Below are 19,008 nucleotides of genomic sequence, written 5' to 3' on the forward strand. Positions count from 1 at the left end.
TTACCTATTATAAATGCACGGCCAGGGGGGGTGGCCCGTCCCGGCCTCCTCTGGCCTGTGATGACGTCACCCGACCGCCGGGGCACCTGGGGGATGTAGTCCCTTGCCCTCGCGGCGGTCGGGTTGCTGGCCAATTTTCGTGTTTTCCGGCCGTTCCCCTCACGGCACCAGGGTCTCACAGCAGGTCCTCCCCAGAGCGTTCCACCTCCCTGGGCGTCCGGCCTCCCGATGGCAACTTTCCCCGCAGCGCTCACCTGCAGCGCTCGGCTCTCCTGCTTTTCTCCCGCGCCTCCGGGCGCTCCGCTGACGTCACCCGACCGCCGGGGCACCTGGGGGATGTAGTCCCTTGCCCTCGCGGCGGTCGGGTTGCTGGCCAATTTTCGTGTTTTCCGGCCGTTCCCCTCACGGCACCAGGGTCTCACAGCAGGTCCTCCCCAGAGCGTTCCACCTCCCTGGGCGTCCGGCCTCCCGATGGCAACTTTCCCCGCAGCGCTCCCCGGGCTGGTGCGCGACCTAGCCCGGGGAGCCCACCTCGTCCAATAATAACCTGCATTTTCAACTATCGCATCCTAGATGTTGTGCTTCAGACGGCCCGTAGAGCTTCCGCATTGACCTACAAGAATGCCACCATAACCTTTTTCCAGACTTTACACTCAAGGTCCAAAAACAATGTTGCAGCTTTCTAGAAGTCATGAGGGACAGGGAGAAAAAAATGCTCTTTCTGGTGAAACAGAGTTGAAGCTGAAGGGAAAACCTGGTACTTCATGACACCTGAAGACGCCTGGGAATGGCTTGATGGAGAGCAGTGAGTGGCACCGGGCATAAAGCACAGCTGGAAAGACAACGACAGCGACTTTACCCAGCAGCTATGCAAGCGGCTGAAGAAGACAGTCAGGAGTAGGATGATTTCCCCCCCCCCCGGAGTCCAGCTTCTTCACAACTTGCACTCTAAATCCAATGTCCCCCAATGTGACATCTTCTGGAGTGTCCTGCCTGAGGACACTGAGGAGTCACCAGCTGATAGCAGTTGAGCGAGCTGTTGAGGCCTGGACCAATATGCTCAGAGGCTGGGCATGCCCTGGGCAATACCACTGGGAGTAGGGACCTGTCAGTGCCGGCAACCCAGGGACACTGTAGGGACTAACGCACCACTGGTAAACTTTTTGCTTTCTTTTTGTAGGGCTGGATGGTCGGCAATTAGGAAACACTGCAGAGTTGGAGGGACGGGCAGTTTTGGGTCTGCAAGGCAGGAAGGGGGGATCCTTAGGTATTGTTTTAATATTGTTACTTGTGGCCCTGGTGGGAAGGGGGGAGGTAGGGGAGGCTGATATGTTTGAGGGTTTGCCCTCAGAGCGATTAGAAAACTTTTTATTCCACTTTGTCTCGACTTTCTCACTACGTAGGGGATCAAAAGATAAAAAGCATACACAATTAACCCTGAGGAGTTCATCTATTGTACACTGCCCAGGGGCTGTGGGTGTGAGTACCTGGAGACAAAACCTGGGTGTTTTATTTTGTAGCAAACAGATCAATTGTGGGTGTCCCCCATTTCTACAAGCAATGATCAAATACTTGGGGGTTCATCTGTCACACATGTACCCACTGATGCATACTTCTTTGAAAGTTTTCAGATTAACTATCCATCCCTGGTAAATGCTCCGCTAGGAGCAAGATATATTGCAGACAGAGATGTTGAGTGCAGCATTGCAGACAGATGAGGAGAGAACGTGTCTCCTTGTTTTTAATTGGAATACATTGTATTGTCTGTTCTCACTAGATGTGCCTTGTTGCAGATCAATCAATCAATCACGCATTTGTAGAGCGCACTACTCACCCGTGAGGGTCTCAAGGCGCTGAGGGGTGGCAGCTACTGGTTGAACAGCCAGGTCTTGAGAAGTCTGGGTCTGGGTCTGATGCAGGTGGGCGGGGGTGTTCCAAGTCTTTGCGGCGAGGTGTGAGGAGAATCTTCCGCCTGTGGTCGGTTTGCCGGATGTGTGGGACGGTGGCGAGGGCGAGGTCGGCGGAGCGAAGCGGCGGTTCGGGGTGTAGAAGGACAGTCATTCATTGAGGTATGCTGGTCCGACGTTGTGGAGTGCTTTGTGAGCGTGGGTGAGGAGTTTGAAGGTGATCTCTTGGGAGCCAGTGCAGATCTATAAGGTGGGTGGTGATGTGGCAAGGGAGTCAGAGGATGAGGCGTGCGGAGGCGTTTTGTATGCGTTGGAGTTTCTTCTGGAGTGTAGCTGTGGTTCCTGCGTAGAGGGCGTTGCCGTAGTCAGCCTGCTGCTGACGAGTGCTTGGGTGACCTTGTTTCGGTGGGGATCAATCTATAGATTTTGCAGAGCATGCGGAGAGTGTTGAAGCAGGAGGAGGAAACAGGAATTGCTGGGTCATAGAGAGTGTTGAGTCCAGGATGAACCCCAGATTGCGTGCATGGTTAGTGGGTGCCGGGGCAGCTCCCAGCGAGTTCGGCCACCAGGAGCCGAGGATGAGGACCTCCGTCTTGTCTGAGTTCAATTTCAGGCGGTTGTCATCCAATCTGTGACAGCCTTCATTCCCTCGTGGAGGTTGGATTTGGCAGTGTTGGGGTCCTTGGTAAGGGAGAGGATCAGCTGGGTGTTGTCGGCGTACGAGACGATGTTGAGGTGGTGTGCTCTAACGATGTTAGCGAGCGGTGCCATGTAGATGTTGAAGAGTGTCAGGCTGAGAGATGATCCTTGGGTACGCCGCAGATGATCGTGGTGGCTTCGGATCAGTACGGGGGGAGGCGGACTCTCTGGGTACTGCCGGTGAGGAAGGAGGTGATCCAGTCCAGGGTTTTGCCTCGGATCCCTGCGTATGTAAAACTCTCTGAGTGCGAATTGTACTGCTTTCCCCTCTAAGAAAACGGTATGCATTTTCTGCTATTGCTATATGCAGGTACCTTAAACAGTCAGGGTATCTATATGTGCTCTTCATCATGCAAGTAAGGCATCCGTGGTAATGGTCACCTGCACTTGAGGGTCAGCAAACAATTTGCCAAGTAATTTGAGATTGTGGTGAACCGTTGACAGACATTCCTGTAGTGGACATGTGCAGTCAAGCATGCAGCACCATTCAAATACCATGTTTAATTCTGCCCCTACACAGGGTTACATCGGTTACTTACCTAGTAACTAACTTTTTGTAGGTTGCAGTGCTGTATGTTCACATGGACTGCAGATTCTTGCCATTTAGTGTTAGAAGCAGTCATTTGAAGTTGTTTGTCTTTGAATTAGTAGTTTAAGTTGTGGGGTACCTTGTTATCCCTCCCACAAATCCACAAAGACCCACCTCAGATTGTGACTACAAGTGATTGCGGGCAGAGATATTCTGGAATGTTTGGGGTGGTCACCTTGAAATGTACCGATAGTCTGTAACAGTTTAGGGGCTTGAGGTGGAGGATAGGCAGCAGAGTTCCATCTTTGGGCAATCTGCAGCCTATCTAGATTAGCTGGGATAAGGAAGTATATTCCTCGTCCCCTTTTGTGTGGAGGCACACGTTGTATACCACTGTTTTAATCAGTTCCTAAGTGATGTGATAGTGATGCAGGATATTTGGTGGTGTGAAACAACAATTAGTATTGTTGCTAGACAATAGAATCGGTCCACTTGTCTAAGGTTACTTCTTGGCACTGTGAAAGGAATAACTACATTTTCTTCGAAAAGGTGTGGGAATGGTGAGAAAGTCTACCCTTTCCTCTGCTGTATCCTCCTCTGGTGTAGATCTTTTGGCTCAGCCATCATGAAACCACAACAAATGGCTAGAGGTATAACAAGTTGGACAGAGGAAGAACATAACAAGCTTTTGCAATGCAATAGGTCTCGCATTTGTTGGAGTTGGAGCTATTGACAATGTAAATGGCAATTTTTTTAGGTATGTTTTTTAAATGGAGTGATAATTTAAAGATCAAAGTGCACACTATACCATTCTATAAACTTCTATTGCAACTGTACAGTAGAGCTAAGGCTATGTTAACGTAAAGGGGTGTAAATGGATGAATACAAATATGAAAATAGATATTTAAATGCAAGATGGAATGTATAGATGGTGAATATGCAGCGCCCCCACCTCCAGTGCCTTGGGGGCCAGGGTAGGCGCAGCACCACCACCCCCAGCACCTTGGGGGGAAAGTGTAGGCGCAGCACCCCCACCCCCTTGAGTGCCACGGTAGGCGCAGCACTCCCGACTCCAGCACCTTGGGTACTAGGGTAGGCGCAGCACACCCGCCTCCTGCACCTTGGGACCCAGGGTAGGCGATGCAGAGCAGTGATTGACACACCCACATTTTGCCCACACACGGACTCATGGAGGGCACTCAAACTACTTACTGCTTTACGTGCTAACACTTTGAAATAATGAAAACAGCGATCAATAAAACAGCAGCATAGGTGTCCATAGGTGGAAGGTTGCATGGCTACTATATGTGATTACGTGTGGATTATATATTTTTTATACATTTTTTGAGTAGGCAGTACTTTTTCGTTGGGTGTTTGCCACCATAATTTAACACCGTAACGTTGGGGTTGTTTTTCGGAACTCTGAGGACAATGGAGTCCCGTGGGTTGTGCCGCTAATTGAGCCGCTAAGTCTCACTCTTCAGGAATGACATTCAACAAAATGAACAGCCAGGGCTGAGGCACCTAAACGAGGAATGAGAAATGGGTGGCGCTATGCTCCGAAGGCTGAACACTTAGATTGAGGGTTCAAAACCTGAAACAAAGAGGGAGGACTTCAGATCCGGACACCAATGAAGTTTTGTGTGTTTCATCCACAGTAACAGCAGGAATGAAGGTCGTATACGTGGAAACAAACGTAGTAAAAGAGTGTCAGGCCTGTGAAAAGAGGAAGAGAAGCCCCCTCCATGCCCGCCTTGAAGGACAGGTGCCTGGAAAGAGTGTAGCCAAAACTCGAAACCGAGGGTGTGATTAATAGGCCTTGGCTTGGCGTAGCTTATTTACAGGCAGTGTTGATGTTAACATAATTTCTTACATGAGCCTAAGGGAGAGGGGAGCCTAAGGGAGAGGGAGGCCATTGACTGTCGAGACCCGCTTCAACCCTTTCACGCTCCCTCGTCAGTGAACCATGCGCTAATGAGATTTCGCACTCTATGAGGTGAGCTCTGGGCTGCCATTTCGCTATGCATTCCTAGATGAGCAGGGGCAGGGGGGGCAGGTGCTGCCACGGGTAAGGCCCCCATGAATCCCAGAGCTGCTGGGGTTTAAATAATCCACCTGCCACATCACCTACATCTTCTTGGCACAAACGCCCTGGAACTTTTGGTATTGTATGTACATATCCCGGCTTTCCACATATAAAATAAGGACGGGTAAAGGTAAGTGCAAAACAAAAAACAGCAGGATGGCAGCCGGGAGGAGCGAAAACCCTTGCAAAAAACACCGGCTCGCTATATTTCGAGAGTGGCGACAGCGGCAAGCACGCGAGTGGTGTGCGTGCCAAAGTGAGCCATGTGTAATGCATTATCGTGCACACGTCTGCGCACGATAATGCAAACCACATGTTAGCCTGTGCGGGTAACAGACACCGATATGCCATGGGCAGAGCAACGTGCCAGCCTTTGGCCTATTGCGTGCTCTGTTTCTGAAATACAAGCACGCAAAAGCCAATCCCGTCACGAAAAAGCACACGCACAAGAATGTGCAATTTCTAGGTGCAGTTTTAAACCCCCTACAAAAGGGCTCTCGCTGCTCAAGCCCTAAAAAACTAGTATCTCAATAACAGCTCAATCAGCAGAAGGATAGCAATTAAGCTAAAGCAATTGGTACTAGGTCCATGCTCCAGCTTAAAGAAGATAAAGTGAATCCAGCAGATGTTGGCCAATAGAAGGCAGCAAATAAGAGTGACAATGAAGTCAACAAATGGTAATCTAAAGGGCAGGTTTCAGGCCCCTTGTTCTAAACAATCTCTCTCACAAGCAAGAGCTCATGCGCGGTTGCATGCAAGGTCCAAAAAGGGGGAATTGTGTGAAGTAACAACATAAAAAACTGTTAATACGATCTTATTATTGACAAAGAAATTACAAATTAGTGGTTAGGATTTAGCGCAGGGGTCAAAGTTTAAAGGACCCCAAGTGGACTCAGATTTATTTAAGTAATTCTTGGTTGATCTTTTCTCAAGGACTTACACTCAAAAACTCTAGTTTTTTTTTTTTGCATTGGAAAATTCATCGATATTTAGGTGTGAATGACAAAAGCTGGTGGCATCCCAAATGATATAAGGATCAAGGCACAAAACTTTGTTGTATGTATTGATGGGAGTCTCTTAGTATTTTGCAGATTGACCTAATAATGCCTAAAACTTGCTCCAAGTATGCTTGTTTGCAAAATGATGTCCCTTCTCTCGGATTTCCATACGGTGCGCCAAACACTTCTGTCAGTGTGTCACACTACTGAGGATTTTACAACGTCATTATCACCAAACACTTCTCAGGTCAGTAGAGAATACCAACATACTGATCCCTTTACTACACTGAACCGTATACCCCATTTCACCAATGGCAATGGCAACAAGTGCTGCAAAGTAATGGAACAGTCAACATGTCACAGAAACCCATCCTCCTATGACAATTTCAACAAGATCAATGCCATTCTGAGTAGTCGATCATTCCGAGTAAGGATTGACAAGTTCAAATCAACCTCTTGAGCACTGACCAAGTTAACAGCAAAGCTGGGCTTGAAATACGGTAATACACCACACAAGTGAAATCTTGGAATGTACATCAAAACTTGACAAATTCTCCAAGTTCAGAATCAAATTTGAAAACAATGAGAATTAACACAATCTGCAAGTCAACCCTGATGTGGAACCGCCCAAAGATTTTAAACAGGATTGCTACAATGCAAGATCAAAACTGCCAATACTGGCATATCACGTCTCAAAAGGGGCTTCGGCACCAAGTGTTTTGAGTAATTCCAAAATCTCAACATGGTAGCACTAGCTCATATATGACATATAGCATAGCCTGAAACATGCGCCCTTGGTCACTCATGGAGGATAAGGCCGTTAGAGAAAATTTTGTGTGTTACCTCAGCATTACCCGAGCTCAATCCACTGTAGGTACTTATCTCTGCGCTCTTTGCTCTCATAAATGCACACATGTTGTCCCACTGAATATACATTTAAATACAGTATTACAAAACAATTTACTTTACAGATAGTTTTTATTAATTTCTTTTGAACAGCTCGAAAAGGCAAGAACTGAAGCATAAGTTTAATGATGACATACAGAAGCAGTGTATGTTTAATTGATCTTTTGACTCAAAATCTTGCTCATGAAGAAGCAATACCCTGTCATGAGCAGGAATTTAGAAAACTACAACAGATGGACATACGAAAGGAGCAAACATTCTACACCACCTCTGAATAACTTAACTTATATTCTACTGAACACAGAAAGAAACAGAAGCAGGAAGCATCCACATCTTCATTGATGGCTGTTTTTTTAATCATTCTTCAGAATTTCAGTAACTCTTCTGTCACCTAGATAATGCACAACTTGGACAATTCTTTCAAAAGAGTCTATGGGGCAGCAAACAGCCTACTTAACAGCCCTGAGGCAGACATTGGCCAGTTGATAAAGATGCCTAATCTGGAAACATATTGTTCAGTGTGGTATGTAGATGTCAAGAAGCAACATTAAGCAGTAAAGTTCATATACATCAGAATATATGGTTCAAGTGTTTCTAGGCACCAGTTGAGAGGCAACAACCCAACTAGGAAGCACCACTGAGAACAAATGAGACTGAACAGAAACTTCTTTTTACATTAGGCTTTCATCTTAAGAATCAAACCAAATGCCCCAAATATAGTACTTACATCATCACCAGGTCTAAACGGGTTCCCTCTGCCTCCAACTCCTCCAGATATACTAAATCCAAGCTCTGGATCTTTTTCAATTCTCACACGCATCTGCAGATGTAAAAAAAAAGCAGCATTGAGAGATAATCAGTTGATGTACTATTAAACGCATATTTCAGTTTGACAAAGGATGTCAAAAATCTCTGAAATGGCAATTAGGACATACCTCTTGGCCCTGTCTTAGGGGACCCTGTGCCTGTGGGTATGCAGGCTGATGTGCAACTTTTAACATCAGATAATCAATAAGTTGCTCTCGAGAGGGATGTCTTGCCATTGTTGCCTGAGGAGGAGGAGGGTGACCTTGACCATAGTTCCCCTGAGGTCTAGGAAGCTGACACGTTTGCCCATTAGTTAGCGGTACCTAAACAGATCAAATGGTATATGTAATCATTAAATATATTTAACAAAAGTTGGAGCTGTGTTGTATTGAAGGTTATCTAAGATTACAGTACAGCTTTAGAGAAAAGGGTTGAACAAGTGCAGCAGGCTCCATTAGAGAAAGAGGTGAGATGAGGATCATGGGAATGGGATGAGGAAAAGCTAGTGAAAAAGAAAACACCCTGTTCATTGTAGAGGTAATGGTTGCAAATGCTTAGTTGCTATAGCATGCAAAATCAGTGCGATGGCATTCTCTGTCATAACAAGGATCCAGTTGACAGTAATGGAGCCAGTCCCAAACTATCCTGTACCTTCATCTCAAAACAAATTACACAAATAGTAAACACAGTAAAACCGCAAAAAATATATTTAAAAACTACTTGTTTACTTAGGCTTATACAATGAGGTAAATGATATCTACCACTGTAATTCTCAATCAGTAATTGTTCAATAACTACTACTGAAGGAAACCAATAATCTTAGTTTTCCTGGGACCAGACACTGGTGCTGTAATAGTGCAATAGGACAATGAGAAACCTAGAATGAGAAGGAAGGCTTCATGGAACCATACAGTGCTAAGTACTTTATGAACGTACTGAGAGAAGGACCTCCAATGACTTTGTTGTCTTTAAATTGCTCGATTCTAGCTGTTCAGGGCATTTTGTAATGAGAAAGCATTCAACAAATGCCTCTCAAAATGAACGCAAATTTCAACTTTCGATAACAAATGGAAGAATAAATGAATTGTGAGTCATTTAGGCATGTGTCTAAAATCCATGGGTCAGGATTTCAAAAACAAGTACCCAGGTCTAAAAGTGATCTGTCGACTCTGGTATAAATTTGACACCTGGTATAGACAGCATATGCTGGTCCCAGCATCTTGATTTTTTAACTGGCTAGTACACTTTGATCCTCCCCACCCCCCCCCCCCCACCCCCATCCCCCAAGATCGCCAGACTGTTGGTACGTTTTTAGGTCTAGCCTTGTCAGCGCATGCACTGTCTCTTCGAGACATGCTCTACCTACAATATGGGCTTTGAGCACAGTCCATCTTTTTAATGGGTTCGTCTTACTCTCCTTTGTAAATTCGGCTTTTGATTGGTGAAATAGCTTACTAGTTCCTCATTTTGTACTTTTGTTACCTCCCATACAGACTGCCCCGCTACATGTGCTCTTACGATACTTTCGGAGCCCTCTTTTTTTGGTTGGCCTGCCTATGCTTGTGTTAAGTGTTGTGTTTACTTTGTGTGTTCTTGACCGCTTCCTTTGCCGGGTTCATGCTTGTCCTCTGTTACTGCTTTCCCCTCCCACCCACTGTTTCTCGGTGTGCTGTCCCCTTCGACCAAAACCGTGCGCTGTGCTTCAGGTTTCAGCCAGTGGCTGCTTTCATGCAATGAGGCCACTTCGGGTGGCCAGGCGCTTTTAGTGCATGGCGTAAAAGATTAATCTACACAGGCCCATGCTTATTTTTTCAGCACAGCGCCTGCTATCATGAAATGCAGTCACTTCGGGGGTCTCATGCTTTTCTTTTTTACTGCATGGTAAAACGTATCTACTCCTGCGCTGCGCTTTATTTTTCAGCTTGGAGCCCACTTTCATGCAATGTGGACACTTCAGGAGGAAACACGCTTTTCTTTTTCACTGCACAGCATATAGCCAATGATTATATGCGTTTCTTTCTACTCCTGTTGCATTCTACTGGTTTACAATATCTTCTGTAAGTGAATTCTTTAAAACATGACAGCCACCAAAAGCTAGTCTCCAGCTGTCAAAAGCAGGGTGCTACAGGAGTGCTTCGTTAGAGGTATTAGCAGACCAGCGTGGACGAGTTCAGAAGCACTACATCTGCTCTGATCCGGACTACAGTGCTTCTGTCAACAAGGCGTGGAAGCTGAATACGCACAAGTGCAAGCATACTGGCGAGGTAAGAGTGGGCTTGTTTTATTTTGCAACCACACATGGGATTTTTAGTTTATAAACACAAAGGTTACCATAAATGCCTCCGCTTAGCTTTTTGGAATGCTGTCTTTTGTCTTTCTGAAACAAATGTGCTCCACTGACGGCATTTGTATTTCAGAAACACACACAACATTCAAGGCTTTTGGTCTGCCTGTAGGGGCGAACTGTAAATGCTTAAGAATCGGACACCTAGAAGCATTTCCCTGTAAATATCAGGAAAAGACACAGGGCTGTGAAAAAGCTGACCTAGTGAAAGACATAAACCCAGCCACCAAAGGGGTTCATTGCAACAAAGCTGACCCAGGATCCAGACTGGATTCCTTGCTTTATATAGCTTTTCTAGGGTTCTCAAAATCAGAACTGTTGCAAGCAGGCCCTGTGGTGTTTCTAACTTCCATAGCCAGTTCTGTTTTTTTTTTCTTTTTCTGCCAATATCAGTTAGCATTATAACAGTCATAGTTTAGATCTTAGGATTGTAAGTGTGGACCCAAATAGTCTAACATGCGAAGTGCTGTCCATGTAAAAACTCAAGACTATCTCAGTGTCTGGTGTGATGTGACTCGCTTTAGAGCTACAACTCGTGCATAGCAGAGTACTGTAAGCAATCAAGTTGAATAATGACCTCAATGTCTCCCACATTTCTGCTCCCGGTCCCAAGTTCCCCAGTGTGCTCTGCATATGACCATCAGAAAGGGTCACACATCTGTAATTGCTGCAGTTTTAGAGATGATGACTATGGAAACCAATTTTGTTTTCATCAAAACGGAAATGCCACAGTTGGTGATACTGTAGTGTTTTGTTGGCAGTCTAAGGCCGTATTTACTTAATTAAAATGTCTCTCCATTGGCTCCTATTCATGTACTCTTTGTCGTGTCGAAGTAGCTCCAGAATAAACAGTTCTTCCATACCTCAGAATGTAACCAAGACATGTAACTAATATGCGCATACGCACGTGCACACGCACTCGCTCTCTTTTTCTCTGTCTCTCACCCGCACACTCTTTTCTAATTACACCACCTTCCCCCGTCACATCCGGTTTGCTCTCTGTAATCGGTCTCCACAGGCATTAGGCGCCACACCTACCCTTCTAGGTCGTGCTGCTCCTGCTTCAATAAAACATGTTCTCAGAAACTCATTCAAGGTATTAGAACAAAGGATGCACTCAGGGGCGCAGCTTGCTCATTGAGATTGGGGAGTGCGAGCTTCAGATTTTCAAACAATCAATGTGGCATATTATATTAAAACACATTATACAACAAGCATGGTGCAGTAGAAATGGAGACGAATGCTGTTTCTGCAGGAGTACTAAGTGAGAGAAAACACATGCACTATGCAGTCCTATACTGTGCTTATTAGTGTAAAAGCTTCCACTGTAAAAACAGTAGATGTTGTAGCACCCAGGATAATGTGCTGCATGGCTAAATACTTATAAGGTTCTGAAGGCAAGACCTATTGGCTATGCCAATGCTTGTTAAATATTAATGTGACTAGTTTTAATAAAATACTACTCCGGACTGGTCACCGATGTAGAGTGCATGAGGATTAGGTCGCACATTCTGTTTTCCCACAAGTTTGATATCAGATGTGCTGCTGCATCCTGGACTCTTTGTGAAGGTAGGATTTTGATACAGACAAAGCAGTCATATGGGCTGTTGCAGTAATCTAAGCAAGAGTTTACTGCTGTACCAATAACAACGGCTATGTAGTTAATCAACAGAAGTTTGAAGAGTCTCTACCTCAGTGACCAGCATAGCACCCATGCCAAAAATATCCCATTCACCTCCCCTGAGCAACTTGTATATGGTGTTTCATTTTCCTTGACCCAATGTGGATTCTAAGCTCAGAAAAACTTTATTAAGACAAAAGAATTACAACAATGTGCAGAAGATAAAAAAACAATGAAGGCCTAGAGTAGGTTCATATACAATGTAACAAGTGGGTTTAGAAAATAAACAGAGTATAAACATAACAAATAAAAAATGCAAATACAGTCAAAATAATGATAACATAAGCAATATTGTACAAAAGAAGGTATAAATAGAAATATAAATTAACACAAAGGAAGTCATAAAGGTTTAGTAACTTCTTGCTGCAGAGGTCTAGGGGTAGTAGAGCATTTAGCATGAGCGTCAATGAATAAAATGACCTGAGCCCATAAATCAGAGCGCTTGGATGCCAAATGTGATGGATATACAAATGTAGTGTCTAGCCGGTGATTATAAAAGACCACATACCACCATGCTTGATATGAGAGCTTACTGAAGTCCTTCCAGTCTCTCGTTATTTGCTGGAAGGCTACTGCTATTAGAAGGTCAATTATTTTGACATTAAAGTTTGAATGTTCCCAGATGGAGGATAAGCTACCTAAAAAAATATGTAACTTAGAAAAGGGATGAGTGGACTGAAAAATCAAATTTAGTTGATTCCACACCTTTTCCCAAAAAGGGCGAACAAATTTACAATTAAAGAGTAAATGGAATAAATCAGCATGTTGAGCCGAACAGGACCAACATTCATGTGAGACATCAGCGTGGAATGAGTGGAGAGTAAGAGGGGAGAATAGAAGTCTGTTATAGATAAGGAAGAGCGTTTACGTCGTGTTTGCAACCCTGGAAGATTTCCTAAGTTTAGGCCAAATTTTATCCCAGACGTCAAAATTCCAGGAAGTGTCAAAGTCTTTTTCCCACAATATTTCTGTCTGAGTTATGTCTCTTGGTGTGGATGAGGTATGTAAAAAACTGTAAATGGTAGAGGCTTTAGAATGAGCAAGCAACAGAGAATGCAGTTTAACAGTATGAGTAGAATCGATAGAGCTATTTAAAGGTGGTGGTCTAAAAGTCAGGAAGGCAGATGAGGGAAAATCAAAAACAATACGAGCCTGTGCAAAGGGTAGAATTAAATCCCGATTATATAATGGATTGACCCAAATCAGCCCACGTTGTTTCCAGGTTTTCCAATAGAAAGGTTTATTGTTAATTAAGATGTGTAAATTATGCCATTTGGAAGAATTAAGAAAAAATGACGAAGGTGAGATGGAATGAGTTTAGAAGTACGTTTAAGTATAGGAGTGGAAACGGATTGTGGTTTGCGTGTAAAAGATAGGTATTCCTGAAAGGAGAAGTGAGAAAGGAAAGATCGTTCTAAGGTAGTCCAGAGAGGACAAGGTGCAGAAGGGTCAGAGAGCCATCGTGACGATTGAGTCAGCATGAAAGATTTATGATAAAGAGAGAAGTCTGGGAAATTCGTCCCCCCTTCCGATTTTGGACAAGTTAATTTACGAACAGACATGCGGGACTTCTTATGTCCCCATAAAAAAGAGGATAAAATAGAGTTAATTTTCCTAAAATGCTGAAGAGGGATAGACAATGGGATATTTGAAATTGTATATACGAATATGGGAGAGAGCATAACTTTTATGGTATCCAAAAGACCCCACCAAGATAAGTATAGTGGATGCCACTTTGACGTTAAAGAAGATAATCTTTGTATACAATTATCCATGCAACGCGATACCGTCCCCGCCACGGTTGAGGTAAAGTGTAGACCTAAATATTTGATAAATTGAGGACTCCATGAAAAACCTGAAATAGCAAAATCAGCACTAAAGGTATATTTTGTCAAGGGCAGAATTTCACATTTGTCTTTATTCAGTTTGTAGTCAGAAACGGACGCAAAGGATTGCACCTCTTCTACAAAGACAGGAAGAGAGGATTGGGGCTGCGACATAAATAAAAGCACATCGTCCGCATAAGCCGCCATTTTAATATTGGAATCATTAAAAGTAAAACCATGAATGTTAGACCCAATGTGGATTCTAAAATACATAACATAACGATAACTAATAAAAGAAAATATTAAATAATTTAAAGAGAAGGCAGACGTGTGAAATAAGACTGTTAGTTCAAAAAATGCCAACCCAACATGCCCCCCCATGAATCCGATGTACTGGCTGCACAACACGGATGCAACTTTCAGAAATACGAATGAGATGTCTTTGAACGCTCACCAGAAACATGTAGTTTTATTGGGAAAGCAGTGTGCAGTTCACAATCACTCATCGCTCTAATGGACAAGAAGTGCTTGAATTCAGCTCTGGCAGAGACAGCATGTCATTTGTGTAGAGGGAAAGAACAGTCTGTTTGCACTCTCTAGATTGAAGATTAATTTAGCTCAAGAACAGAGCAAACAAGTTTGGGTCAACAAAAACATAGAAGGATGTAGTGAGCTAAAACTTGGACATGCTATGTCCACCCTGATTTGATACTGTGAATCTCCCCGCGATGGCTCATACATGCTTCAGTATACTTATATGATTGCCAATCATAATCTCAATGGGGCATAGCACAAATAGGCAAAATAAAAAGCATCCTAAATCTTCCACAAGAATGTGTTGCAGAATGGGCAAAAATAGGGATAATGTGACATTTGCCTCCTATGCTACCACAGAACGAACATCATGGACTCTTCAATTCTAAGCCGAATGCAATCAAGGCTTGTTGCATGACGTGCATTTATTTATTTATTTATTTATGCTCTTGTATAGCGCTGGAAGTCAACCCTCGAATGGGTATCTCCGCACTTTTGTATAACCAAAGAGCCAGAAGCTAGGAATTATACAGTAAGATAAGGGGGAACTAGTAATTATACAGTGAGATAAGGGGGAACAGACCTAACAGGCGACAAATAAAAAAGTTTTCAGGGACTTCTTGAAAGATTGAAAGTTGGTTGTATTTTTGAGAACAGAGGGCAATGAGTTCCAAAGGATGGGGCCTTTATAGGACAGGGCTCGCCCTCCCTGCCTGGCTTTTTTTATCCTAGGAACCTGGAGTTGTTGCTGGCTGCTGGATCGCAGAGTTCGACTGGGTATGTAGGGTTTGAATATTTTTTTTTTGATATTTGGGTCCATTGCCATACAGACATCTGTGAATTGTGCAGCAGATTTTAAATTTTACACGCTGTCTGATTGGTAACCAATGGAGTTTTGTCAGCAGGGGGGGTGAGGCAGACCTTGGCAGGGCGTTGAGGACTAATCTTGCGGCAATGTTCTGGACCACCTGCAGTCTCTGTAGTTGTTCCTCATTTGCCGAGACCAACAGGCCATTGCAGTAGTCCATCCTACTTATAACCAAGGCTTGGACGAGAGTCTTCCTATAAGAGTCTGATAAGAATGGGAAGACTCGTCGTAACAGACCAATGACCTGGAGGCAGGAACCTGCTACTTGATTTGTGTGTTCTTTAAGCAGGGGTGTTCTGTCTAAGCGCACACCAAGATTTTTGACAATCTGTTTGGGGCTTGGAGTTGGTCCTAAATCCTGAGGCCACCAATCCGGGGACCACAAAAGTGTGGCCTCCCCGAACAGCATTACCTCAGTCTTTCCTACATTACACTGGAGGCGATTGATGGCCATCCAGTGAGATATTGCCCTCATTCCGTCCGCAAAAGATTTTGTTATTGCGGGCGTTAAGGTTTTAAAGGGGAACAAAAGCTGAGTGTCGTCAGCGTACGACACAGGGGTGAACCCATAAGATCTTACAATGTCCGCCAGGGGAGCCACATACACGTTGAAAAGTGTGGGGCTTAGGCAAGAGCCCTGTGGTACTCCCTTGGTGAGCTCCCTAGAGATAGAATGGTGGGAGCCCAATCTCACCTCTTGTTGGCAGTCCGAAAGAAAGCTCTCCAGCCAAGAGAGAGCCACCCCTTCTATTCCTTTCTCCTTCAGACGACCGAGAAGTATCTCATGGGACAGAGTGTCGAAGGCAGCGGATAAATCCAGCAGCACTAGAATCATTGAGTTTCCTCCATCCAGAGACATTTTGATGTTATCAGTCACTGAAAGGAGGGCAGATTCTGTGCTGTGGTTGGGCCTAAATCCAGATTGAGAGAGGTCTAGGCCATCCGCTGCCTCGATATATTTGGACAAGTGAGTGTTTACGTGTCTCTCGGTCATCTTACTGAGAAGGGGTAGGAGAGAGATGGGTCGGAGGTTGGAGAGGTCGGTCCATGGAATTGCTGCGTTCTTTCGGATTGGGTTCACCACTGCTTTTTTCCATTCTGTAGGTACAGATCCTTCCCTAAGAGAATGATTGATCAATGTTAGAATATGGGGCCTAAGCAGATTTTGCAGAGAGGCAGTTATTTTAGCTGATAAAAGATCGTCTGGAGATCCAGATTTTATATGGCTCATTAGGGAGGTGAGATCTGAGTCATTGACTGCTGGGAATGCTGTGAGTGTGGTTTTACTCCGTGTGGACGGGATGGAGGGGGAGAGTGAGTTGTTACTATTATGGTTGGAGACCAATAGGATTTTATCGTAAATCAAGTTGATTTTGTTTTCAAAGAACAGGGAGATTTCGTCGCATAGTTTTTGGGAAAAGTCATCAGGGCTTTTACATGCTGTTGGTTTTACAAAGTCTTGAAGGATTTTAAATAGTTCCTTGGAACGATTTCCAGCTTCTGCGAGTCGTTGAGAGAGGCTATTCCTCCGAGCAAGTTTGATATTTTTGTAATATCTAGCCTGGGCATCATGATGTGCCTTCTTGTTTTCTTCAGTACGAGTTTTCCTCCACTTCTTTTCCAGCCTCCTACAGTTTTGTTTTTCTGTTCTAATCTCCTCAGTGTACCATGCTCCCTGTTTGGTGGCAGGGTATTGTTTGTGCAGTTTTAGAGGTGCTATTTGGTCAATTGCTTCTTTGAGAGACTTATTGAATTTGGTTAAAGCGGCCTCTATACTGTCTGTCTCTGTGGGAGTGGGCTGCTTCCATACCTTTTGCAGTTCCTCTGCGGTGACTTTATGCCATTGTCGACGCCAGACGGGAGGTAGGGAGTTTTCATTGGAGGGCTTGGCCACCTTGGATATTGAGAATTCCACAATAAGGTGGTCTGACCAAGTTATTTGAGTCGGGGAAAGGCAGTGTATTTTGGGGAAGTTGGTGAAAACCAGGTCAAGAAGGTGTCCACCTTTATGGGTGGGCTCATGGTTTTGCAAAGTCAGATCGAGGGAAGATAGTTCAGAGATAAGGGACATAGTTTCAGGGAGTGAGGGATTGTCAGCGTGGACATTGAAATCGCCAAGAAGGAGGAAATCTTCTTTTGCTTTGAAATGTGGGGCCAAGAGTTCCAATAGTGCGAGGGGGAAGCCTGTGGAAGGCCCTGGAGGGTGATAGACTAAGGCTCCTTTCCAAAATATGTTTGTGGCATATTGCATTTTAAAAATTATAATCTCGAAGAGAGGGCTGTATTTCTGTTCTAATATAATGACCTTCAGGTGTTCTTTATGCATGATGGCTAAGCCACCGCCTGTTTTCTCAGGACGGTCAAAGTGAGTAAACTTATAGCCAAGAGGAACCCCTACAGCGATTGCGGGGACTGTATGGGGTTTCAACCAAGTTTCCGTTAGGAAACAGAGGTCGGGTTGTGTAGTGTGTATTAGGTCCCATACCTCAAGTTGATGTCTAGGTAGGGTGCGAACATTTAGAAGGAGGCATTTTGTCTCCTTTGTCCCTTTAGGAGGAGTTTGTTCCTTTTTATTTAACTTCTCAGTAGTAGGTTTTATGTAAGTGGCTTGATATTTGCAATTTATGCAGGAGAAAGGGCCCTCAGGGCACGGACAGGAACCCCTGGAGCATTCTGGGAGAGGGGTAGGTCTAAGGTGTAATAAAGTTTGAGCCGAATACCTGAAATGAGGGGCCCTTGCGGAGGTAATAGACGTGGGAGTTGGTTCCATGGCCCCTGGCCCCGTCCGGCCGCGGACGGGCGCAGACGGGCAGGACTCTGGCACGACTCCGGCGCAGGTCCGGCGCGTCCGCAGTACGCGTTCGCTGCGCGGAGTCGTGACCGTTCTTTTTAAAGCGCTGCTAGAGCGCGTCACCCGCCTGGCCCACACCCAATATGGCCGCCACAAACCGGGATCCCAGCCCTCGGCGTCGATACTCGGCCGAGGGCGGTCCGGAGGCAGGGAAGGGGGGAAGGCACACAGAGCGCTTAGGAGCGCTGACGAAGTCTCTAAAGTCTTTGAGTCTCTAGCGCTTATTTTTCAAGCGTTACCACTCATTTAAGTAGTGAAATTGTGCACCAACCAACAAGGAGTTCCAATAAATATAACCCATTTCCTCGTCAGCAACCCATACACAGTCCAAATTTGAGCTACCATTGTCCAGGCAGGCGTAGGCAAGTAGTCCACATATTGATCTCCTTCACAGATATATCAAAGCTGTACTTCAATCGTTTACTCTGGCACCAAGACGTACATCCAATGTACGAGTTACTTACCATCGGTAATGATGTATCTGGTAGAGACAATTCTAGCTGCAGATTCCTTAACGTAGAATATTCTCCAGGTGTGAGACTGGACCCAGAAAACGGTCTTGCCCAGCATCCCTGCGCGCCGGGGGGTGGTGCCACGCGACCCCGCCCGACGTCCTCCGCGGGCATGATGTCATCGAGGTCACATAAGCCCCACCCCGGCGCGCTGACGTCAGTTTGTTTCTGAGAACTTTTCTGCACCATAACAAAATTGGGGAGAGCATGAGAACAGTGTGCAAAAAAACCAGATAGACAAAATAGAGAAAAACAAAGGTGATAAACACCCTAGGAGGCACCAAGGCACCAGAAGGCGACAACAGCAGGCCAGAGCAGGAAAGAGCAGTGCACCACTCTGAGGCACAACTGGTGCAAACCAAGGCGAAAACACCAAGTGACAGTAAAGCACTAGCAAGCCAGAGGAGCTAAGCCACAGCAAGAAAAGCGTAAGCACCACTCCGTGGAACCACCTTGCAAT

At 45.0% G+C, this 19,008-nt stretch overlaps 1 protein-coding gene across 1 annotated transcript in view; it reads right to left on the minus strand.

Annotated features, from left to right (window-relative positions):
- Window positions 1–19,008, minus strand: part of LOC147659538 (erbin-like) — a gene marked incomplete at its 5' end in the record, with an annotated part of 115,724 nt that overhangs the window by 35,951 nt on the left and 60,765 nt on the right. The window contains 2 exons of the mRNA XM_086951664.1: window positions 7,853–7,945; window positions 8,061–8,255. Coding sequence (XP_086807790.1) covers window positions 7,853–7,945; window positions 8,061–8,255 — 288 coding nt within the window. The remainder of the gene's footprint in view (window positions 1–7,852; window positions 7,946–8,060; window positions 8,256–19,008) is intronic.

This window comes from Lissotriton vulgaris, unplaced genomic scaffold (genome assembly GCF_964263255.1).
Source record: "Lissotriton vulgaris unplaced genomic scaffold, aLisVul1.2 SCAFFOLD_1493, whole genome shotgun sequence".
Lineage (NCBI taxonomy): Eukaryota > Metazoa > Chordata > Amphibia > Caudata > Salamandridae > Lissotriton > Lissotriton vulgaris.